Genomic DNA, 25703 nt, shown 5'->3' on the forward strand with positions numbered 1-25703 from the left:
AACAATGTGCCTATGACTTGTATTAAGCAAATAAGATAGTAATTACAGTAAAAATATTATTTCTCATGTAAGTAGGAATTATTACAAAAGAAGTTATATTTAGAAAGACAGAATGTAAATTGAATTATAGTATTTCAACATAGGAATTTTAATAATTTATAAGGTAAGAAATCATACAGATACTTTATGCAGCATAGTTTATGACTATAATAAGGAGAAAATAGTACTTCTACATCAGAAAAAAAATCTTATAGGCAGGCTTTTAGAACCATAAAAATCCATAATCAACCAATTCCATTTCTTGATTTTCAGGTCATTATGTAAATTGCATTCCCTCCCCCTGCCTTCTGTTACAGCTGCAGGTACATCAACCAGAACTAATTCAGTTCTAACTAATAACTAATGTAGTTAGTTTCTTACATTTTGAAAGAATTTTTTTTCATAATCTTCCAGATCTCATGCTGTTATACATCAACAAAAATGCCTTGTATATAATATAAGAATATTAAGACATAAAAGTAGCCTCCATAAGAAAGGCATTTTCTTCTCGTACTTATCTTTTGATTCTTAAAGCACAGAGCAGTACATCAATGACATTTAATATATGTAAAATTAGTGGTCATCCCTTTTGCAGTTTAACACTACTAAATCTTTCTCAGATCGGAAAGTAACAGGAATTTACCCAATATGACACCTGTACATGACTAGGGTAAGCATTGAGGGTGAGGGGAAATCAAACAATACAACACAGAAGTACTTACTTTCATAGTGAATTTTGAATCCATTGTTAGAACGACTGTTATCAGTTGTAAAGAGAAGATACATGAAATTGCTGCTGCTAAACAGAAACTGTGGGACCTGTGTACCATTGTAAGAACCCAGAAGAGGAGATAATAGGTTTGGTCCATCATGAACTTCCAAAACATCATAATTAAGTTCAGTCTGAAATCTGGAATTGTGGAAACACACAGAGGCACAAGTTTTAGAGACAGTTAAAACAAATTCCATAAACCCATATGTTCAAACTATGCACCTTTCCTGATAATAGTTTCTCTCTGCATATCTATTTTTCAATATCAATGCAATAATATTAATTATCCAACATAATTCTTACAATTATAAAATTTCAGGTTAGTTCTCTAGAAAGATGAGAAATAAATTTAAACTCTTTGAACTGCTTTGTATGGCAGGAAATAAATTTAAATGCCTTGAGCTGGTTTGTATGGCAGGAAACAAAAGCTAGAAACAGTTTTTTAATCAAAGGTTAATATTACTTGCATATGCTATTTTATAACAATATTATTTTTCTGGTTTAAATAATTAACTAAATTGTATGGAGGGTATGTTGATGCATTTGGCAAAAATATCATCAAGGTACTTTGTATCATCAAAGGCTCTTACTCTTGAGTTCCTATCTTACAATCATCTATAAGCAGGGATAGAATTACTTTACTCCAGTGGCTTCATGCCAGCTGAGACTCAGTCCAAATTAGTGACAGAAGTTATTTGGAAAAAAAACCCACAACTAAAAATCCTTTTTAGAAAGCACTAGAAAACAAAATGTCTGTTTAAATATAGCATGTGTGCTCTCCCTGGCAGCGAAAAACTGAGTGTGAAAGTGCTGCTAGATATCTCCTTGCTTGTTTTAGATGGTATCAGCAATTCCAAACACCTGTTTGGTATTTTGACAGTGGTTTATCTCTTCCTTGCTATGACAGACTTTAGATCAATCATACTGCTTTATAATGGACTCTGATGGATTACTGAAAATCCTTTTCAGAATTAAAAAGCAACAATTCACAGCAGGATCTTACAAGGACCCTTAGATAGTCCTAATTCTCACTCTGATTTACTTAGACACCTAATTCAGCTTTGTGAAATCCATTCAAAGAAATGAGTGAGTAAAGCCAATCTACTGAGGAACTTGATATTTCAGTATTTATGTCCCATAAGTCTGAGCCTAAAGATCTAAAGGAGTTTGGCAAAAGACAAGAAGACAAACCCACGAAACACGTGTTTCCTTTAATGATGTTCTGCTCCCACTAAATAACGCAAGAGGACAAAACTAAAGTAATGGGGAGTTACAGAAATGAAGTAGGATAATCCTAGAAGCACGAAAATTAAAATTTTGGGTTTCTTGGAGTTCCCACAGTAACTCACAATGACGTGCTTCTGAAAAGCTACTAGGCAATAACATACAACATAGGAGAAATCTTGGAAACAGATAATTTAGTCTTGCTCAGCTTTCTTAGCACCTATATCAAAAGCACACTTGAGAAAGAAAGTGCAAAAGCCACAGATCTGATAAATGTAATGCAACTACCAGGCCACTCAAGTCAAGTTGAAACGAAGTTGAATCTCCAAAGACATGAAGGAAATCCTCTCCAAAACCACTTTGACTATATGTACCACCAAAAACAGCAGAAAAATATGAAGATGAAAAAAATTAATAATCACTCATGAAATGTGAGAATCATTTTTAAGTGAGATGAACTGAAACAAATTTAAAGAGGGGAATATGTTCAATGCTTTTGCTTGGTCATTTGGTTCAAAAATTGGTCAATTTATATTTAATTTATAAATCTCATGCTTACATCAGTTTTTCCTTCAATTTCTTTTCTCTTGATGCTCAACATATCTGCTATATTAACATACTTTTTTCCCTCTGGTGTGACAAAACTGTAGGGGCTTTTAGCAAAATGAATAAGAAATAGCCTGTGTTCATGTAAGATCCTTTCAATGTTCCTTTTTACCTAAGTGATCAGTACTGTTAAATTAACCTGGATGTCTTCATTGCTAAGTGACATCTAATCTTACGGAGGACGCACAAGGAGACAGGAGTGAAACAAGTTTTAACACAGGAGATGCCACATACACTTTTTTTAGCAGGCCTTATTTGAATAGATAAAGGTGCCTGAATATTTATAACACACATCTTGGCTTCTGAGAGACACCCTTATCAACTCAGTGCAGTGTCAGGATTTCCTGCTGCACAGTATATGCTCAACAGACACACGTGACTAGTACTCCAATCAGTAGTTTGCTATCAGCATCTCTCACATTTAAATACTCATAATTAGGCTTCACGATAAACACTTCATTACAATCAAGAGTGGCACTGCCATTTCTCACTTCTCATTTCAATTGAGCCTAAAAAGATACTGATTTATAATAAAATATCAACAGATTATCTATCTTCATTATGCTTGTAGACTAGGAACAAACTTTAAAAAAATACATGCACAATAATATAACTATATATGAAAAGGTTATTTTTTGCATGCTGAAAGCACAAAAGTTAATAGTAATTTTTATTTGCTGTGTAGATCTTTTCTCATGTCTCTGTCTCCTTGGCACAAGAACACTTTAGAATGCAGTCATGGAATGCAGTACCTTGCTCCTATCCAATGTTGTAAGAGAGAAGATATAGGCATATAGGAAGATTAAAAGGAAACTACTCTCCAAGTAGGAAACTTAGAAAAGCCAAAAATTATTTAAAAGTTATAGACAAGTACTATAATATCTTTTCCCTGTCCAAGAAATTAAAAATCTTTCAACAACCACGTGTGTGGAAGTTTTGGTATTTGCACCAAAAAAGGCTTGAAAAGTATGTGTGCTTCTCAGGACAAAGTTGAAAGGCAAAGAACTGGGCAAAATATGAAGGTTTTTTTAATTATTTAGGAAAGTAATTTGGCTATAGTTTTAAAACTGTGTATTTCAAAAAAATTATCCTTTTCTCTTAAGAAAGTACAGCTGAAAACTTGCAAGCAGAAGCAGCAGAAAAAGGGCAGCCAAGACTAAATGAGTCTTTAAAAAGCTAACACATAAATGACTCAGAAGGTGAATTTAAACCATGTGAAAAATAATAAAGTCTAAGTAAAATCATAACAGTAGTTTACAAAATGTTTTCTTTCATTACACCATAAAGTTTTATTTCATCATTTTATTTATAGAATAACATTTTCTTTTCATCCAGACATACAACTATATATATCTAAGTGCATCTGTGTGACATACATAGCTGTATTTTTAAGTGTACTTCTGCACAGAAATACACAAGAGTACACATTTATCTGTGAGTAGGGCCTCTCTGGATTGCTGCATCTGAGCAATATGTGTACCAGACCAATTTCTGACAAGTGACAAGAGTGTCAAAAATGAGCAGCAATGGGAAAACAAAGTGTCAGAAAGAGGATAGAAGCTTTCTCTGTGATCTGAAGAGACCACATCTTGTTCCTTTCTATATTACTTACAAGAGTAATAGAGGTTGTGCAATTTTATGACAAGGCATTAATGTATTACAAACAAAAACTGTATGCAAAAGAGTGTCAGATTTAGTAAAACTCAACTGCAAAGAAAGAAAATACAGCTGTCATTGTATTGCAAATATAAAGGCAAATGCTTTTTACTTTGAAATGACTGTCCACATCAAATACGTAGTTTAAATGAATTGCTGAATTAAAAATCAGCTATTTGAAATTACAATTTTCATTTCAAAAAAATAAAAGAAGTTTCATCAGGAAGAAGTTATTAATTTTTTTATTATATTCTAATTGGCAAATTTGGTAAATCATTATTTTAAGTGATATGCTAGTGATTTTGGAAGACTAGCTTCCATGTGGTGTTAAGGATAGAAAATAACTGAAGTGTACATATATCTGTCCTGTGATTTTTTATATTATCCCACGAACACTTTATTAAAGAGTAAGCTATAGTACTAAAAAAATGGTTTTAAAAATCTTATCACGATGACAAATTTTGCAGAGAGAATATGAATTTCAACCCTTGCTAAAAAAACTTTCTGAATAGTATTAAAATGAAGAAATACCTTCTTTTAAGTCAAGTGTGAGCAGGCCTAGTTAAAACATGCTGTATAAATATAAACTGAAAAGTACTTGGATGATATTTGTACACTATAATTTTCATCATCAATGAAAATGTCATTTTTTCCATGATTGTCATATATTTTTTTAAAATATTTAAAATTAAAAATAATCTAAAACATAAGAAGAGTAGCATTCTTTATTGCATTTTTTGTCTTGTTTTCTGATGAAGAGTTCAAATTAAATGCCACATATTGCTACCATGAGAAATGTCAGGTGCTTCAGCACATTTCAATCCTTTGAATAAGAAAGGGACTTTACTAGGAGGAGTGGAGTGCTGCAGTCATGTGGGGACACTGGAACTCCATCCTGAGAGCACACAGTCCTTTCACAACAATAACTCAGCTGATATGATAATTAAATATTCAGAGTGGGGAAATTATGACTTAATTTAGTTTTCACAGCTGATTCAGATTTTCAGGGTTGAAGATTATGTGATTTTGAGAGAAAGAAAAGAACTTAGCAATTATAATTCATCATACGCTGAAGATATCTGTGCTCTGAAGGAGCTTACAAAAGTTCTATGTGATAATACAATTGCTCGATTTTAGAGATAATGCAAATTAATGTTAAGATAAAGCTAATAACTCCTGCTTCTTAGTAGAAACTGGAAAACATTAAATAAGAAAAACATTAGCCAAGACCTTTCGAATGTAATTTTGATAGAGTGTCCAGGTTCAGCTTCTATCACCCACTCACAATTCAAGGAATCTTTATAATACCCTGGCCAGCCTGGAGAGAGGATTACTCCACTTGGAGATGAAAAATGCCCACCACATGGAGCTAAAAATGAAACAAAGAGAAAGGTAAATAATACAGATTTATTAGATGCAATTCATATTTATCATTTCAATATAGAACAATTAGGATGAACAAATATTTAAAATCCAGTTGCAGGAAGATGCAATCACTTCAAATCTGACAGGCTCTGTGGTGTTCAGAGTTAGATGGAGATAACTGAGTTAAGATCTTAAAAAGATGAAATAAACTGTTCAATAATTCTGAATAAAGGCTTTTTTCCTACTGTATTCTTATGTGTATAATACATTTTCTGCATTAAAGAACATAAACAAAACATAATCTCTACAAACTATCATCACTTTTGCCTTTAATTGTGGGCAGAGAGACTTGAAATTGCTAAAGTTTCAGCTGAGTTTAAAGCTAGAAATCAGTGAACTGTTACCATTGAATCCACTGTCATACCACATACATTTTGCTTGGCATGTTGGCAGTTCAAATTCCTCATTCATGAAAAAGACATACTTACCACTCTTACAAGATTAATTGATTTTTTTTTTTAATTGGAAAATATATATAATTATTGCAATATATACTTCTGCAAGCAGTACTCCTGCAGAGGGGAAAGATACCTGCCTCAGCCTGCTCAACAGCTTCTCTTATCCATCCCAGGATACCACTGACCTTCTTTGCATCAAGGACACGTTTAACTTGGTGTCCACCAGGACACCCAGGACCTTTTCCATTTAGACAGAGAGCAGAAGCATGTTACTTTGCAGGAAGAGAAGACTGCACCACAAAGTTTCATAACACCATGGTTCCAGTCGCCTTTATGCATACAAGGCTACTCCAAAATAAAAAAGCTATGTCACAGTTAGTGTCACAGCTAACTATGCATATCACTGTATATTGCAAAGAAGTTGGGAAGCTATTACTGAGCTGTTGACAAGCTAGAGTCTCCACTAAAAATAGTGCAAAATATACAACATTTTCTGAAAAAAAAAATGGCTATTTTTAAAATTTCTGTTTGTGGTTATTTCACTAGCAGAGCCTGCAAAATATTTTGCTTGCTCATTTTGACAAAGTAGAACAGTAATTATCATTGTCTATATTATTCTGAACTCTATTACAAAAACAATAGATTAATTTTGCTGTCTTTGACACAACTTCAAGTTGAAGACCATGAATTATTACATATTTGTCTGATCTTAATTTTTCTCAGGAGAACACCAATGTCTTATATTAAAATGATGAATTGCTGTAAATAGGTTTGTTTTGTTGGGGTTTCTTTAGGACATAATGTTCCATCTTTCCCTACTGTGTAGGGAAAAGAAAGGGTTTCTAGAAGTTATAGAGTTCAGAATTCAGTATGTTGCAAGCACTTCTAAATATGCAGATATATACTTCTTTTTTTATTCATTGATGGGTTTAAAGTGGATGTTTCTCACCTTTTATCTTCAAGTCTTTTTCATACTTCAGTATGAAGTCTTTTTTATTTAAGACTTTAAAAAGTCTTTTTCATACTTCAGTAAACAGTACAAGTCAAACAATAAGTTATTTAAACTCATATTTACCTCAACAACCAGAAGGTTAACTCTAGAACATTCATAATCTCTGTATTTTATTGTATATAACCACTTTCAAATATTCATAATGCATATGGAGCATATAAACTAAAAAATATATTGACAAGAATAGGAACCACATAGTCTTATTCTGAGCCATTACACTCTATAGTTACAATACAGTATTACCAAACTTGGACAAAGTTGCATCTTCTCACCAAATTTTCATGGCACAGATTGCATTTAGAATATAAAAAGCTCCAAACCTCTATTACAAAAATATTCCTATGAATAGTGCGTTAAAAGTAATGCACACTGTAAGATTGCCTAAATTTGGAATAATTTCTTAATTTTATTTAGGATTGTTTTGCTGCCAGTTTTCCTTAAAGAAAATGTTCTATCCTCTGACTATGGCTCTTACAGATAAATATTTAATGGATTTTTTTTGTTTGACTTTCACCATTATATACTGATTTCCTAAACCCAGGAGTACTTCCCTTCAGAATAGCTGAGCTACTGGGCTTATCTTAAAGAGCCTTGTTTTTACAAAATAAAACTCTCCAGTCATCATGCCTAAGGATTGTTTCCCTAACCTTTTTTACACTGATTTTAATCCCCTCTTCTTTCTTATAGTCCTATTTGATAGTTGTCTGACAGATTCATACCCAATGTTCATGTGTTCAAAATGAAACTCCAGAAATATAACATAAATAAAAGTGCTCATCAAGCAGAATCCCTTTATCAAACACAGGCCTGTGTCAAATAGTAAAAGAAAATCTTAGTCTGATCTAAGAATTCTCACAAAGTCATTTGTATTTATTTCTTTGTATAGCAAAGTGCAGGGCTTCAAACAGGATATTTCTGTATGTGAGCATGAAAAAAACCTTTAGGATAACAGGCTATTCACAGAATCACTAAACATCTTGTAGATTCATAGTTTTAGAAATGTTTTTTTGAAGAGCTTATCACTAATGCTACAGAATGCAAGACAGTGAACCTTACAGGAGTTATACAGGAAGACCAAGGTTAGAGCTTGAGCATGGGTACAACAGCACAGTATTAGAACAGTTTATGGGAAAATCCTCTGTATAAACCTCACATAGAAAAGATGAATGGCATAAGGACAGGAATCCCAAACTCAAAATCATCAGAGAGCAGCAAAAGCTCCTTCACTAAAGAAAAGAAGCCAGGAGCAAGCAATGTTCACTTGTGCACATGTACATAGACACGCTGAGTTAGGATCTTCACAGACATATCCATCTCCACCTGAGAAAGCTGAACACAACTGGATTGATTACAGGAAAGGGGTTTGGTGACAATGAAGTGACTGCCTGAGCTGAAATAGAACCCTGGGATGTGGGCAGGGCTGGGAGGAAGTTCCAGCAGCAGCTAGCCAGGATTGTCCTGAAAAACAAGTATGTTGACTCTGTTCATCTGCACCAGATTATTAAATAGCTCCCTCCTGTATATTGTAATTTCTGACATTTCTTAACTGTAAGGAAAACTGCACAGCAGCCACATTCCTAGTCAGTATGTGGAGCTTATGCCATTGACGTGGTATATATGACAATGAAATACGAGGTGTATGTAGAACTTATATCAAACAACTCTGTTTTGCAGAAGAATGTGTACAATAAAACTTCTGAACACCCTAACAGACCAAATTAAATTGTTATTTTAAAAATATTTTCATTTGCCTTCTAATTTTATCATAAGTTTTAAAAGTATATCTAATTCTCCAGCTAATAAAAACCATCTAATTCAAATATACCTGTATCTCAAACTTTAGGATTACAATATATTTTCTATTCAGAGTCTCAGACCACCTATGGATCAGATTATCATTGTGCAGGGACTGACACTTCAAAATATTCCCAGTAATTTAATATTCTAATGTAACATTGAAAATGCAACCTTATATTTTATTAGCAATATTGTACAGATCCATGAACCTTATAACAAAGAAAAGGTATTTTAGCCTATCTTGTCTAGTGAAACTGATGCACCTTATATCTATGAAACAATAATCATTCATCACAGAAAGTAAACATGGATGCAAAGTGTATTATAAGCAATCACACTATTATCACACATGTATTAAAATTCTTCAAATTTTGTCAAGAGGGAGTTACACAGTAGAAAAGTAAGAATTAAATTTTAAAGTAAAAGCTAACAAACCAGAGATCATATTATCATTGATTAAACTTTCTTTTATTCATTACAAACATCTGAATTAATTTTTTCCCTTAGGTATGAAGATCCTAGAATATAGACAAGTAATGAAGCAAAGATTATATTTTAGTGTAATTAGTATAACAAGTCCAAGGAAATATGCATAACACTGTGGTTTTAGATTGTGATGTATGGAAGGACTTAATTTCTATAAAACAGAAAAATCAATTGCTAAGAGAGGCTTCCCCTGCCTAGAGTCACTGTGGATAGAAGAAATACAAATATTGCAACAGAGAGCTAAAACACCTTAAACAGTTTTAAATACCATAGCCAAAGACCCTGAAGAGATCAACATCTTCATTCTAATCTAATATTATATCAGCAATAACAGAAGCTTTGTGCTATGCATTTGCAAAAATCTCAGCTTCATTTGGTGACAATTTGAAATGCATTACATCAAGTTCTCCTGATTTAGGAAGAAATATTATACATACCTCCACACTTAGGAATAGGTCCACTCCACATTACTTTTCCATCCATTAGCATACACGTAATTGTTTCAGTTCCTTGTGTTTTAATAAAACCTTCCTCACATATAACTGAAATTGAGCTCCCCAGCTGAAAGTTGTCACCAAAACGCCGAGCATTGATTGGCACTCCAGGGTCTGGGCACTCATTATGTCCAAATGCTTTTTAAGAGGAAAAAACAAATGTGGTAGAGGACATAGAATACTTGCAAGGAAGATAACATTTTTAAAATTTTGTTTGCTAGTAAGAACAAACAATTTATATTAGGAAACTGAAGGGAAAAATAAGAACAATAAAATAAGAAACAAAAATTTGTTCAACAGCAACAAATGCAAAACAGTATAAATAATTGCTTAAAATATGGAGTTATACTAGCATGGATCTCAGCTTGGACAGCTTGTTGCTGGAAGATTTCAGTGATGGCTGAAAAGTGATTCTCTTTTTCCAACAACACTCATCCTATCTAATGTTAAAATGGGACAGAATGTTCCTTCAGAAGGGCAGGGCAAGCATCTATGTATGATACAAAAACTTTATTATCTTTTGTATATGTAATTTTACATCACACCATTTGAGCCACACTGACCTTCATGGGTGTCATGGGGTGACTTTACCTTTAAGACAGTTTTGAGAGCTAAGGAAGTTGAAGATGCTGGTGGCTGATGGGAGTCTTTTCTCCTGACAAATTATCGGTCATTTCTAAGAATTGACAGCAGTTTTGATCATTGAAAAGTGAGATCAACTTGTGAACACCACCTTAAGATGTAAAGCCAGAGTTCTCTTGCTCTCTTTGTGTTTCCGGCCTCTGACAAGGTACCAAGGCTCTGTCTTGGCCTCCTTCCCCCGCTCCAGGCCGGACAAGGCCCCAGAGGGCGGGGGGAGAAAACGGAGCCGGCCTGGCCTGACTTGGTTTGTAGTTTCTGCTGCTGGACTGAAACCTGACACTGTGAACATCTGCAGCTTTCCAAGACTTTAACACTTTTACTACCTGGATAAAACGTACAGATTACTCCTTTTTCCCAGAGAGAGAGAGAAAGAGAAGCCTTCAACATGAAGAAGACATCATAAAACCATCAAAGACCGTGAAGAAAAGAGTTAAGTTTAGATGGGGAAGAGAGAATAAGGAGATGCTTTATAAGCTTTAATATTTTTCTGTTAAAGCTATGGAGATGGACAATAGTGTTCTGAAAAAAACTCCTTTAATTCATGACAGAGTATATTGGGAGGAATGGAGTGTTCAAAGTGTGGATTTTGAGCAAAAAGTAGAGTAATTGTGATACAGTGAAGTGCTGGAACAGAGTGAAGATTTGAGGCCCTGAGGGAAAATGAGAAAACTGTTCCCAGAAAAGCTCACAGAAACAGATGAAGAGAACTTTTGCCTTTGAATAACTCATCCTTAAAAATGACATCCCTAGACTCATGGCACATACACACCTCAGAGTGATGTGAAATGGGAGGAGTGAACTGATGACAGGATTTCCGGGCAGCTGGCATCAGAGAAATAGAAAACTATAGCAGAAATAGTTTTCTTGTGAGAAATTCCATGGATAGCAGAAGAAGACGTCTGTTTCTCTACAAAGACTGATGAAAAGACTCTAGCAGGAATTAGGACTGTTTTAAACACCAAAGTTCCAAAGTTTTTTGTCTCTATGTTGTCATGTGAACATAGAGGGAATAGTGGGTAGTGGGGGATAAAAGGGTTTTCTGGAAGTTTATTCTGGTGTTCTTATTCTTGTAGTTTTGTTAATAAACTTTCTTTATTCCTTTTAAGTTTTAAGCCTGTTTTGCTCTTGTTCTAATCCATATCTCACAGCAAGAAATAAATAAGTTTTCTAGTAATTTTTTAGTTACTGCCTTAAAACCACGACAATGGGCTTGATCCTACCATACTTAATTTTGTTTCATGTATTGAGAGCTGGTGAACAGTGACAGAAAGGGTTATGTTGGCCAAAGAAAGAAAACTTGAAACTTTGAACATTTCAAGTTTAGGTCTGGATAAATTGAAAAAATGTAATTTCCCTGTATACATGTAGATACTATGAAAGACTGCTCATGTCCTTTACTGCAGAATATACCTTCCTTTTGGAGAAGAAAGACCACCTTCCTAACAGAAATGAGCAAAGTAATATTTATAGCATAATGATTAAATGATATTTAGTAGTTATTGTATTTTGTTGCTTTATCGATGATAATAATGCACATACATCTTATATTTTTTTAAATGTTGATTTTTTTTTAGTGAGAAGAAATGTTCACCTTCCTCACACATGATGACTACAAATTCTATCTTCATAAATATGTTTACCTGTAGAGACATCAGAAAGGTCTAAGTCCTAAAAAGATGATTTTCACTTTTTTTCCTTGCACTTTTACTGATGTGTCTGCTACATAAAACATATACAAATTCCCTAATGAATTTTTTTAGAAGTAATATCTCAATAACTTAGTGAAAGATTTCTCAGATGTTCCATTACAGAGGTATTTTAAGTCATAATAACAGAACAGAGAAAGCATTTATTTAGAGATATTTTCACTTGGAAAATGCCATATATTTTGGGAATGAAAATAGTGCTTTCATTGAATAATTGTTTACATTGTTTTGTTGAATATCATTCAAGGATGGCATTAAAAGTGATGCAATCCCATACTTTTTCAGAGGAGTTACAAAAACTTTTCCAATTCCTTGCTCATAGTCATCACTTTCAGGGAAGGCATTGATTGTCTGCTTTTTCTCACTACTTTCAGACAACCCAGAGATAGATTTTCAATATTATTATCTATAAATGTAGATAAATGTTGACTCCAGTGTGACACCAGTTTATTAAGGTTGAAAAATCAATTCATTGCTCTATATTTCAGCTCAGGAAGTGCTGCCATTGCTGCTCCTAAGTGATCAATTTTACTGCATAGAATGACTTTGGGAGACAAGATAGTGAAAGACAATCTGTCCCACCAACAGCAGTCACTTTTATCTGAGCCTGGCTACAGTTACATTACTTGATAAGCAAAATTCCATCTGCTGATACTTCTAAAAAGCTTTTTGGAGGAGCTGTAATATTAAATACTAGCCTTAGGCTGAAAAGAAAAAGAACACGTGGGTATATCATTAATTAATATTTTGTTAATCATCAACAAGTCAAGAAACCATGGGAAAGTTCCTTATGAACTGTTACATGTAAAGAGGAGATTCAGTTTTCCTGGCATTTATCCTCATCAACTACCAGATATTGATTAATATACCTATACAGGTATATTAATCAATATCTGGAAAAATGCCAGGAAATATAATCACAAATTAGGGCAATGGTGATATTCTGCTATTAACTCAGAAGGATATTAAAATATGCATTTTGCATTAAAAAACAAAACAAACAAAGAAAAACAACAGAAGGGAAGGATCTGCAGAAATCTCATGAGATAGGAAGGCAGGTATGTAGCGAATCACAATTCATCTCATCTAAAGCCAGCTTTGATAGGTCCTTAAAGTAGGGGTAGAAAGGAGCAGTCCAGTGGCACAGTTAATTGTTTTGGTGGATTGCCCTGCCAGGAGTTTGAGCTGGGAAGTATAGAAACAGCCTTAAGTAAAGGTAGCACTTTCAGAAGAAAATAGAGAAAAAACCAAAAGTTAAGGGAATATAAAATAACAACAATATATTTCATACTAAAAACTATTGTGAAAGACTATTTAAAGCTTTGCAAACAAGAGACAGCTTATTCGGTACCATCACATGTAAACTCATACTTCTTTCTAGTACACTACACTTTGAAGAATTCTAGCTTGAGAAGTAGTGAGACTGAAAAAGTCTTAACAGGAGCGACTGGCTGGAAAAATGTGCTGTGATGAACCTACTCTAAAACAGAAAAAAACCACATTAAATCAGTCTTTAGATATAAACCCATCATCTGTGATTGTCCATGTCTTGGTCCACTGAGCTGAATGACTCGCATAATTAGGCTGATGTCAGAGGCCCATAGTTTGACCTTGGTCAGGCTGCTATGTAATTCATAAGGTTTTTGGTAGCATAATTAAACAGCTGTAATGAAAACATTAACAAAAAAAAAAATCTATCAGGAAACAGCAGGCCTAAGCTTATTCAAAGATAAATATCAGCACTTCCTACACTCCAGTCAATGAGGAACAGCTCAAAGTCCACAGCTGGCATAAATCAAGCAATCTGGAAGATGCTCTCCACCTCAAAATACTCATCCACCTCAGCTCGAAGGAAGGTTAGCATGAGTCTGGATTGTGGAATGCCTGCCCATGGAGGACCTAGCAACTTTTCAGTTTCCTCTGCACTAACTCCTTTGCCACAGGAAGTATATAGGTATTCTCTGTCACATGGCTTCAGTTGTCACACTGCACATCAAGTGTGCATTTTGTCTGTTCTACCCTAAGCTAGGAAATCTATACTGAAGCAAAGAGACTATATAGATGTATTGCATGTAATTTATGTGACTATACTCAATACTATGTCTAGCTCTGCTCTCCATTATTAAACAAAGATATGTAGAAAGTGGGAAGCGTTCATAAAGGAATCACAAATATGACAAAAGGCTCATACTTTAACTGAGTAGTTCAATGCATATAGCTTATTAAAGGCAGGATTAGGGGATGACTGGCTCTATAAATATCTTCACAGGCACCAGAAATATTACTAACAGTTCTTGGGTTTGGGATATAAAGGGGAAACAAGGAATCAGGTGTAAGTATGCTTTTCCATAGCAACTTAAACCAATGCAGTTTTAAGTTGCTATGTTCCTATGTTCTGCTGCACCTAGTGAAACACTCTTTTGCCTCCTTTTCCAAGCAGAAAATCCCAGCCTTTTGGGTTCCTATTCCTTTATTAGAACATCCTCTATATCATCCATTTTCAAGTCACATATGTCTATGATCTAGTCCCAAATCTTTAAATAGGAAATCTTTGTTAGACTTAGTGTAATAACTCAAAGATGACACATTTGAATTATAATTTTTGCTTAATTCCAGAAAAAGTTAAATTTATGTTCAATTTTACTGGAAGGAGAGTGATTATCTGAGACCACACATGTTTCTGTAATAAAAATAAATATGGCATAAAAATAGTTTCTGAGAAATACCATTAAATAATCAGATTATGTAATAGTAACTCAGTTTTATTCTTCTCCATTCTACATCTCAGAAACATCAATTAAGTTATTTACATTACAAGCCTAAATTCTTATTAGAAAAGATTGACCAAGACATACTGTTTCTACTCTTAGAAGGGGCAAGAAGAGACTGATAGCTTTGGAATATATCAACTGGAGTGTTAGCAGAAAACAGATATTTTTAATTAACTTTGGGTTTACAAATGCTAAGACAGAGTGAAATTCTATTCCCTCCTTTTTTATCATCGCTTTTGGCCTTTATTTAATATAGAAAGATTACTTCTGTAATGTATCAGATTGCAGCTGTCTTTACTGATGAAATAGTAGAGACATTATTTGGAGTTTGCTGTTGTTTTTGTAAGTAGATTTTAGCTACAGAGTTTAACAAACACATACACAAACACACCCATGAAAAGAAATAAAAATATAAATGCATTAAAATGCTCAAATATGTAAAATGCTTTAAATTCTTTTCAGAGTTAGATGGTTTCATTATACAATGGGTAAATGTTAATATTGTATTGTTGCTTCTTTTTAAAATTCTATCACTGGTGCATAATTTAAATGACATGATCAAACTACTACATGCCCAAAGAAGTTTGCAAATTTTTTGAAGAAGTAGTTATCTGATAAGTATATTTCTGTGTCACTGAAATGTGAAATCTGAAGTATTGACAGTGTTTGATGTATTAGTTCATTTCAAAATATGAACTAAATATAAGGAACATTCCATGTTAATCTTCTCCATTTTTCATTTTTACTATAAATTCTACATTACCTGACCTATCTTTTGTTCTAACTGTGCAAAATGGGATGACTTGAGAAAACCCAATTATACATCCTATACATCCCTAATTTTTATCCTAGACACCTTAGATCTTCCAATAGCTGATTTTGATTTTCTCATTACTAGATTTAGGTTTGACAACTTTGAGCACACCACAATGAAACTTAAAAGTAAAGAGAACTGTTATAAATGTTAAAAGGACATGAGAAAATAGAAAGCAAATGTTAAAAATTCTGTAAAGAAACATGGATTCAATATCTCATTTTCATTAAAACTGATTTCATATTTTAGTAGCTCTGAATAACCCCTGACTTTCCAATATTTAGTTATGGTAGATATGTAGCTACCAGTCAAAGCTTAGTTTGCAATGATGATGGGTACCTATAAAAACATGTCAGCATGTTCTTCATGCTTACATTCTACATTTGTGACAAATGATCTGAGGATGAATCTGAGGGCTGAGCTGAAATATAAGACAATATCAGGAAAATTATGTTTACAGAGTAATCTGAGGTCAGTTTATCTCTTTCCTATTCAGACAGCAATGTTTAATGTAGATCTTAATAAATAATTCTCTGAAATACTGGCAACCTAAAACAAACAAAAAAAAAAAAAAAAAAAGAGAAAAAATAAAGATGGAGAGATGAAAGATGATATGAGAAAAGTAAACGGCCAGAGGAGAATTCAGTCCTTGAAATTTTATGAAAATAATATTAACTGTTAACATTTGTTTGAGAAAAACGTGTACTCTGGGTCTCTCAATTACCAGCCTCACTAAATCTCTAATTTCCATTTTGATTTAAGGGTTAGTTTAGGTTTTCTAGAGTAAAAAAAACCTAAACAACAAAGCATTTTTTTTTTTCATACAGTCCAGCAGGTAATACAGGGAGGGAGACGTGTTCTCCTTCAAATCATGCTATTGTAGATCCTCTTAGATCTCAAGCAAGTCCCTGGAATTATATATACTCTCAGATGTTAGTGAGAAAGACAGGAATGGGGCTAATTACACATGACATCACATTTTGGAAATATCAAAATATTTATTGTATTTTGCTAATTTTTTTTCTATCTGTTGTCATGGAAAACTCTGCTACCCCTACCATCAGAAAGGAAGAAAAAGAAATACAAATATCCAGATAAAGTGAAGCAGCTCTGGTTGAAGGGTACAATGAACCCCCTACTAGATGCTCCTATCATGCTCTACACATAGCAGTAAGTCTAATATTTACGGATACTGCTGGAGTGCCAAAATTTAATTTTGCATATGCTCCCAGGAAAGTTTAACAGTGTATTTTGGAATTATTCATGCTGTGGCCTTGTATCACCATGGCTGCACTAGCTGGGAATATATCCTGTCTGGATTTTAGTGTGCAAAAAATACCAAATCACTTGGTACCAACACAAGTTAGGCAGCTCTTCATATGTGTTTCAAAAGAAATGTAACAGTTTTGGCAGCTAAAAGGTGAAAAAATGCTAATGGTATTTAGTACTGGAGAAGATATTTGATATCGCCTTCAATTATTATTATGTGGTCAGTAAGTAGGGAAGGTAAAACAGCAAAAACAAAAAAAAAGACAAGTCTGTTGTGGTTTGACTGATCAAAGAGCTCCTATGGCTGCTCATTTAACTGCAGTGACTAGGAGCTAGCAAAGGTTGTGGCCATCAGCTCCAGGATATTACATATCTTCACAGCTGAACATAGGAGTTTCCAAGAACAACAATTTTGTACAGGCAATGGTGGTGGTTAATATTATATGGCACAAATTGTGTTGTCAGAAAATTTAGTAGTTCTATTATACAATTTTGAACTGGCCGGATTTGTCAGTCTGCCAAACACTCCTAACACAATGATTTCTAAAGCCATAAATGAGAACAAGACATGTATTTTCAGCCTTAGCACAGTATTTGAGCAATGACCCAAACACCTATACTAAGAATTTTCAGGTATATAGGATTTAGTTGAAGATGTATTACCATAGCATCATTTTTAAATGCATATACCTATCTCCTAGACTGTATGTTGAAAACAAAACCACACACACACACACAAAAAAAATACGATTACTCACTGTTATAAGTGATGTTAAATCCACGTCCTGACATTGAATGGTCAGCTTGGAATTCCAGACGCAAAATATGACCATTACTGGTAAGATGGGAAGGAACTTCAGCACCAGTAAATGTTCCAATTATGGGGGAATCTACAGAGTTGCCATCTTTAACTGCAAGGAAGTCAAACTGTGATTCCAAGTCAAAGTCATTAAAGGAGAGATGAATTCGGCTCCCAGGGTCTGAAATTATTGTCCAGATACAGTTTAAATTATTCCCATATCCCTCTGGATAATCGGGTGAAAGAACTGTTCCCATTGGTGCAGTGAAATTAGAAAGACAGGGAACTGCCGAAAAAGGGAGAGATAAATTAGATAACAAAATAAAACACTTCAATAAGGACTTTTTTAGTGCTAAGTTTTTTGCAAGACGTCTTAAAACTTGCTGAGTACCTCAACTGACAAATTCAGTGTTTGTGGTGATATATGAATATGGAAAGAAGGTTGTTTCTTCAATCTTCCTATTCCCTTCCTTTCAATAAAACTACCTTCCAAGCACATCCCACAAGAAATAAAGAACATATTTGTTGCATTGGAAATCCATGACAGTCCTTACAATTTACCCCTGATAACAATCACTTGGCACCACTTATTTTCTCTTGTAGAGAGCTGTTTAGATGAGCAGACTTCCCACTGAGCACATTAAAGGGGCAGAAAGTCAATAGTGCCCTTATCATTTGTTGTTCACACAGAGGCACAAGAAATTAAGAAGCCTCAAAGAGACAGGAGATGTTTTGTTGTTATCAAGATAATATATTATATTCAATAAATTCAGTTAAGCCATATTAAGTTGAGATGCAGAGAAACAACTGATTGCACTCTTTGATCCATACTATTTTAGTGCAAAAGTTAAGAAAGGTGCTGCCTCAAATAAGTATCACACCTACACTATATAATCCAACATGCTATATAATGCAAATATTTTACTTATGCTATATAATGCAACTGGAAGACAGCTATAAATATTTATGAAAATTTAAGTGCTAATAGGTATTTATATAAAATACATAGGGGAAATGTAAATAATTTAAACTCTTGATTTCAATTCAGCAACTTCTAATCTGAGGAAATACATTAATTCATAGGATTAGCTATCAAACTTGTATCATACATAATTTACACTACAAAATCAGAACGCTGGCCAAAAAAAGCCAATAATAAACCAGTATATCAAAGCACATAAAGAGAATTGCTTTAAGAGTTGATAAAAGAGAAAACAAAAAAAAAGTTTTAGCAGTTTTAGAACCTGTCCCTTGGGCATGTACATTAGGCAAACCTACCAAAAAAAAAGTAAATTTATCCTGTCAAGAGAGTTCATTACATTTTATTAACTCTGAAATCAATCACACAAATAATTACCTATAAGTAAAGCTTATAACAATGCCTTAAAAATAATAAGAAGAAAATATTTGGTACATACAAATACAGATTGGTATGTTTGCAGACCACTGGTTGTTTTCTTGGCAAATGATAGATTTCTCTCCAATTAATTCAAATCCAAACTGACACTCAAACCTTAAAACATCACGATTAGAAAATCCGTCCCCTTCTCTAATACCATACAATGGTGTTCCAGGATCCCCACAGCTTTCTTTTTCAATTTCTGTTGAAATAAATAAGGAATTTATTAATAGAAGAATAAAACAAATTTGCTGCATGTATATGCCAACATGTAGAAAATTCTAAGAAAATTAAAATTATCTATGTAATAACAGTTGTCAAAATGCACACTGAGTCTGATTCTATACCCCAGCTTCTTAGGGAGGAAATTCTTCACCAAGGGGAGTGAGTGACTGGCTGTGTTGAGCTTAGCTGTTGGCTACAGTTAAACCACTACAAGGGATTAGAAAAATCAAAACTCTTTGTGTTTATAAAATACTTGAAAATTAAAGGATATGAGAAAAGTATTTCTACCCTATTTTATTTCATAAAATTTTAAGCAATAATATCATTAAGTAAAATACTGCTAGTAGAACATAAGCTCTTAAAAGTAGAAACAGAGACCAGCTTCTCAATGTACAAACACTGTCCATATTGCGATGCAGTTCAAACTGAGGTACCACTGACGTGGCAAATAAGGGAGTGGTGGCAACAGAAGAATTGCCTACAGTAAAAAGGAGGCTAGACAAATATTTATACAAATTTATACACACATACATTATGTAAATGTATGGAAAAATAATTTCTCTATAGTCAAATTACATTTTACCTCAGTAGTCTTAACTACAAGGAATGTGAATGAACTATTTCTAAAAATATAGCAGATATGATATTCTCTCAAGCTGCATCCTGCTTCTGTTTTCAGTAGTTATAGGCATGAAAGAATCTTCTCAAAATTTACAGAAATGCACTGGAGTTTGGAGAGGTAACTTGTCTATATTTCAAACTTAAATATTAAGGAGAAAAGGCACAGAAAAAGTGGAAATCAGGAAAATAAAAACTAATCCTTTATGAATCAAGAACATATACATGTGTAAACCAGGATAATAAATGATGTAAATTACACCATGTGTCCTCATGACATGTCTCAATGAGCTCTGTGGGGCTTTAAATAATAGCCACACCTCCAGTAAAATAAATTACTATATTAATTTAGGTTTAGAAAATGAACTGTTATGTAAAACTCTATCCACACAAACAATTTAATTGCACCATGAGACTTCTCATTCATATAAAAAAGTAATAAAAATTGGGGTATTTCCTAAATTTCTGTTGAAATATTGCTAAATCACTGTATCTTGTTAATTCCAGATTTGCTTGCAAAAACTGCTGGTATTTTGTCACTTAAAAAATTTCAATTAAAGTTGTGAGAATTAGCAGCAAAGTTTGTATTTCATCTACCATAACTATACTGTCCCAAATCCTGTTCATATGGTCTTTCTCCTTCAGTCATATTGAAGTACTTGCTTTGTTTCAGTATAAACATTAAATGGTAAATCAAGTCCAAACCCAAGACTGTTGAAGCTATCATCAAGAATGTATCTCTTGATGCACACAGAATTGGTCTGTGACAACAGTGAATCTATTTGAAGCAAATATATTATCTGTAGCACCTTTCAAATCTGTTGATCAAGGCAACCTGGACCAGCTCTGCAATTATTCTTTAATGACAGTCAATACATTTGTCCTCGGATACCTTTAATAATGGTTCCCTGTATCATATTCTGAATATACATGTGACTACAGAACACCACTAAGGTTTTAATTTGGTAATAACTTTATTGTCACTTAAACTTTTTCAGTTTTTGCTGAGCTAAACATCTAGTTGGGATGTAAGACTGTTAGTTCCACCTTGTTTTTGCCTTTTTCAGAAGGTCACAGAAGAAAGCAAAAAGGAAAGTCTCTAGAGAAACAGTCACCAAGACTTATTTATGTGGCTTGTTTTCTTTCCCAGGCTTCTGGTCCCATGATCCTTCAACCTGCTTCTTTCTAGTTTGATCAGTTATTCCCTTCTGAGACAAGGCAACTATATCTTTCTGAAAGTAAGCTATAAGAGAATAAAACCAAACACACAAAAAACACCAGTCCCAAAACACAGAACAAATACTGTTCTCAGTCAAACACACACACACACAAAACAGTTCCCAGATCAACTCTGTGAACACAAAGCAGGGTTTGCTCCAAAAGTCATTCAATGCATTTGAACTGGGCTTAGACAACAAGGTTTTGGTAGTCAGGGGTCTGCGGAAGTGACCTCTGTGAGAAGATTCTGCTCCCACGTTGGACTGAGCCAGCTCCAAGAAGGATCTACTTCTGGTCAAAGTTGAATCCATAAGAAACAATGGTGGTGCCCTTGTGATAACATATTTAAGAAAGAGTAAAAAATGCTGCAAAGCAACTGTGACAGAAGATCAATAAAAATATGTGAGAAACAGCCCTGCAAACATGAAGGTCAGAGAAGGAAGGATAAGGGATGCTCCAAGAGTCAGAGCAGACATTCCCCTGCAGCCCATGGTGAAGGCCACAGGGAAGCAGGCTGGCTGGCTGCAGCACATGGAGGTCTCTGCTGTAGCCTGTGGATGACCCCACGTTGCAGCAAGCGGATAAGTCCTGAATCTGCAACTGGTGGAGCAGTCTGCTCCTGAAGGACCACCCCCCATGGAAAGGACACATGCTAAAGCAGCTCTGAAAGAACTGCAGGCAATGTGAAGGACTCCACACTGAATCAGGGGAAGAGCATGAGGAGGAAGGAGTGGCAAGGACCAAGTGTTATGAACTGACCACAAATCCCCATTCCCAATCTACCCTTGCTGCCCAGGTGAAGGAAAACTTACAAGACATGGGAATAAAGGCATGGAGTCTGGGAAGAAGAGGAGGTGGAGAAATTTTTTTTGATTTTGTTTTCACTTTGCACTATCCTACTTTCTCTTTATTTTGCAATAAATCAAAATAAACTTCCTATAGTTGAATCTGTTGGTCTTTGACAATAACTGCTAAATTATCTTCCATTCTGATTCCAACCCATGAATTTTTTCATCTTGATTACTTCCCCTGTTCTGCTGAGGAGGGGGAGTGGGAGCAGCTTTATGGACATATTTTAGGCGAGGTTATCTAGCACAGAGATGCATATAAATTTCATCTAAACCTGGCTGTCAAATGTAGATTTTTTTTTCCAAGTTGGAAATGGAGTGCCCTCATGTCGCCCTGAAAACTCAGTTTTTCGAGCTTGCTGACATAGTTTCTGAAGACTTTCCCAGGACAGTAACTGTAAACATAGATATGTGTACACTCTTTCTAATACACGTCTTTGGATGGACATCTCTGACAGCCAGTGCGGTTGGGAAGGTGTTATCCTGACCATCCAATCCCTGGCTGTGGTCAGAAACCTATAAATTCTGAGAGAAGAAATAAAGTTCTCTCCTTCCTTTAACACACCTCGAGCTGTGTCTGTGTGACTCATTTTGTGTCCAGCAGCAACACCCTCACATTCCCTACCCTGCAAAAAAGAAAGTAATAATAAGAGAGAGAAACCTTGCTAGGAGCTCTGATAAGACTGCAGCTAGGACTAAGCTTTTGGGGATTTCAGTTTCTGTAAGCTAAATCCTCTTAAACAAGGGAGTAAGCCTATGCAAATCAGAATTTTACAAACTGAATCTGGTTAGCTATCCCCTTCCCAAATTTCAGGTCACCAATTCAATGTGCAAGAAAGTTGGAACTTACCAAAAAGGTTGTCTTCCTTATTTTTTTCTCTTTTTTTTTTGATTGTCCACAGTGGAACACATTTTTCCTGAAATCATGGCCTTTAGAGCTACTAAGTGTTTTGATTCAATTGATTCAATTTGCTCATAAGCACTTCAAGTCAGATAGTCATTGAGTGCAGACAATTTCAGCCCAAAACCCAGTTAAATTTCAGAGTTTCTAAACAGTAAGGAATAATTAAACTAGTGTTTATCTTACTTAAGAAATGATGATTCAGCCTCAAAATAATGCATTGGTTTTGCCAGCAATATGTTTTATTGTTTCACTCTCTATTATGGTAAAAATATACCAATTAGAGAAAAGAGTTTATTTGCATATGGATGGGAAAAGAATAACTAATATTGAGACAGGAACTTCCCCACTACACCAGGAAGATTACTACTGTGACTGTGTGTCCAATCTGTAATATTAAAATTTTGAAAAAATGTCAATGTGATGATAAGAGTAAATTTTTCAGTCCATGTATTGAAACAAATTTATCTATAAGTTGCATGTGGTCTGCTTTAAGTGCATATTTGCACATGCAAAAAAAGACTAAGAAATATCTAAATATCTATATTAATACATAAATATTAATATTATAATATTATAACATATAATATTATATATTATTTATATTATATGTATATTATTTATATTACAATATTATATCTTATAATATATATATTAATATATAAATATCTATATGAGAGGAAAGTGTAGCATTCCAAATTGCATGTACATCCAATTTAATATCAAATTTTTAAAGATAAAATCAATAATGACTGAAACTAAAAGTGTGGCTTCTAAATTATAGTTATTTAATGGATGTTTTAAAGTTTTTCTAAATTATAAGTTTTAGATCAACTAGAGGACACTAAACATAACCACCTAAAAAAAATAAAGAAGCACCTCATTTCTTCTTCCTGTTGTTTTTTCCCTTCTCATGTCCACCCCCTTGCTGTACTGAACCTTACTGACAGCTTATACAAGTTGGAATATAAATAGTAATGTTATTTATTGAAACAGAAATATAAGAGAAATTAGGATCACAGAAAACAAAAGGACTGATTCAGAACGAATTAAAACATATTCAATTATAAGAGTTCATTACATTTTAATTTTTCTTGATACACAATACAATGTCTTTTTTTTAGGTCTAATGACCTCATTTTTCATAGTCTCTATTAATGGCATTAAATCTGATGAGAAAGGGAAAATCCAGTTCATATAATTCAGGAAATATTTTTCAGGAATCTTATTGATGTATGAAATTTATTATAAAGTACAGCATTACATGAAAGTTACAAGACAGAGTCAAATAATAGCTTACTGTCCTGTGGTACAAATCCCTGCATATGCTGCTTCAAACTGCCTGTTAGATACAGCTTTTTATCTGCATTAGTGCTGCACAGTAGCATTGATTATCTATGAGGTGTGAGTGGTGTTCCTCAGGGTTGGTTATTGAGACCAGCATGGTTTAACATGACATGGACAGCAGGAATGAGGGCAGCTGTAGTAAATTGGCCAACAACACCAAGGTGTGTGGTGCAGTTGACATGCTGGGGAGAAGAGATATAATTCAGTGGCACTTAACAGTCTTGAGAGTTGGGCCTGTGCAAACCTCATGGAGTTAAACAAGGCCAGTTGCAAGGTCTTGCATGTGTGTCAAGGTAACCAGTAGGCTGGCAGAGAATGGATTAAGAGCAGTTCTGAGGAAGACTTGGGGCAGTTGACAGAAAGCTCAACATAACCCCGAAAACCAACTCTATCCTGAGCTGCAGCAAAAGGAATGCTGCCAGCAGGTTTAGGAAGGTGATTCTGCCCCTCTACTCTTGTAAGACTCCACTCAGCACAGGAATGAACCTGTTGGAGCAAGTCCAGAGGAGGGTCATTAAGGTGATGAGAGAGCTGGAGTATTTCTCCTATGAAGACAGGATGAGAAAGTGGGGGTTGTTTTTCCTAGAGAAGGGAGACCTTACAGCAGCAGTCCAGTATCTACAAGGGCTACACAGAAGTTGAAGAGGGACTTTTTACAAAGGCATGTACTGAAAGGACAAGGAGAAATAACCTTAGATTGAAAGTGGAGCAATTTAGATCAGACATTAGGAGGAAATTCTTTACTGTGAGTCACTGGAACAGGTTTCCCAGAGAAGTTGTGGATGCCTGATCCCTGGAAGGGTTCAAGAACCTGTTGAATGGTGCCCCGAGAAAAAGTGGGATGGCATCCCTGCTTATAGTGGAAGGAAGAACTAAATGATCTTTAAGGTCTCTTCCAAGCCAAACTATACCATTCTATGATACTATTAAAAACTTGTATTTAAAGAAGTTATGTCCAAGCTCTTCAATATGCAATAATTTTTACTCAAATTGTGCATACATCACTTGATAGCTGAGTTGAAAGGATTAAAGCAAATGACAGTGTGAATAGCCTGATGGCCACCAAGTTTACTTTAAGCTGCCTATTACCATTTTCATTTACTTACGAAAATATAATACTGATGAAGTGAAAAATGTGAAGTTAAACAACATTTAGAAATCTGTTATCTTTCTCAGAAGCTTAATTTATTTCAAAGTAGTGATAAATATTATGAGTCAAGAGAGAAACTATAGGTTC

At 34.3% G+C, this 25703-nt stretch overlaps 1 protein-coding gene across 3 annotated transcripts in view; it reads right to left on the reverse strand.

Moving 5' to 3' along the window:
• CSMD3 (CUB and Sushi multiple domains 3) overlaps positions 1–25703 on the reverse strand; it is a 573013-nt gene that overhangs the window by 232334 nt on the left and 314976 nt on the right. For all 3 annotated transcript variants that reach the window (XM_058831785.1, XM_058831783.1, XM_058831782.1), the window contains 5 exons: positions 19329–19511; positions 17870–18196; positions 9853–10047; positions 5528–5666; positions 762–949 (listed from right to left, as the gene is read on the reverse strand). In XM_058831785.1, coding sequence (XP_058687768.1) covers positions 762–949; positions 5528–5666; positions 9853–10047; positions 17870–18196; positions 19329–19511 — 1032 coding nt within the window. The remainder of the gene's footprint in view (positions 1–761; positions 950–5527; positions 5667–9852; positions 10048–17869; positions 18197–19328; positions 19512–25703) is intronic.

This window comes from Poecile atricapillus, chromosome 2 (genome assembly GCF_030490865.1).
Source record: "Poecile atricapillus isolate bPoeAtr1 chromosome 2, bPoeAtr1.hap1, whole genome shotgun sequence".
Classification (NCBI taxonomy): Eukaryota; Metazoa; Chordata; class Aves; order Passeriformes; family Paridae; genus Poecile; species Poecile atricapillus.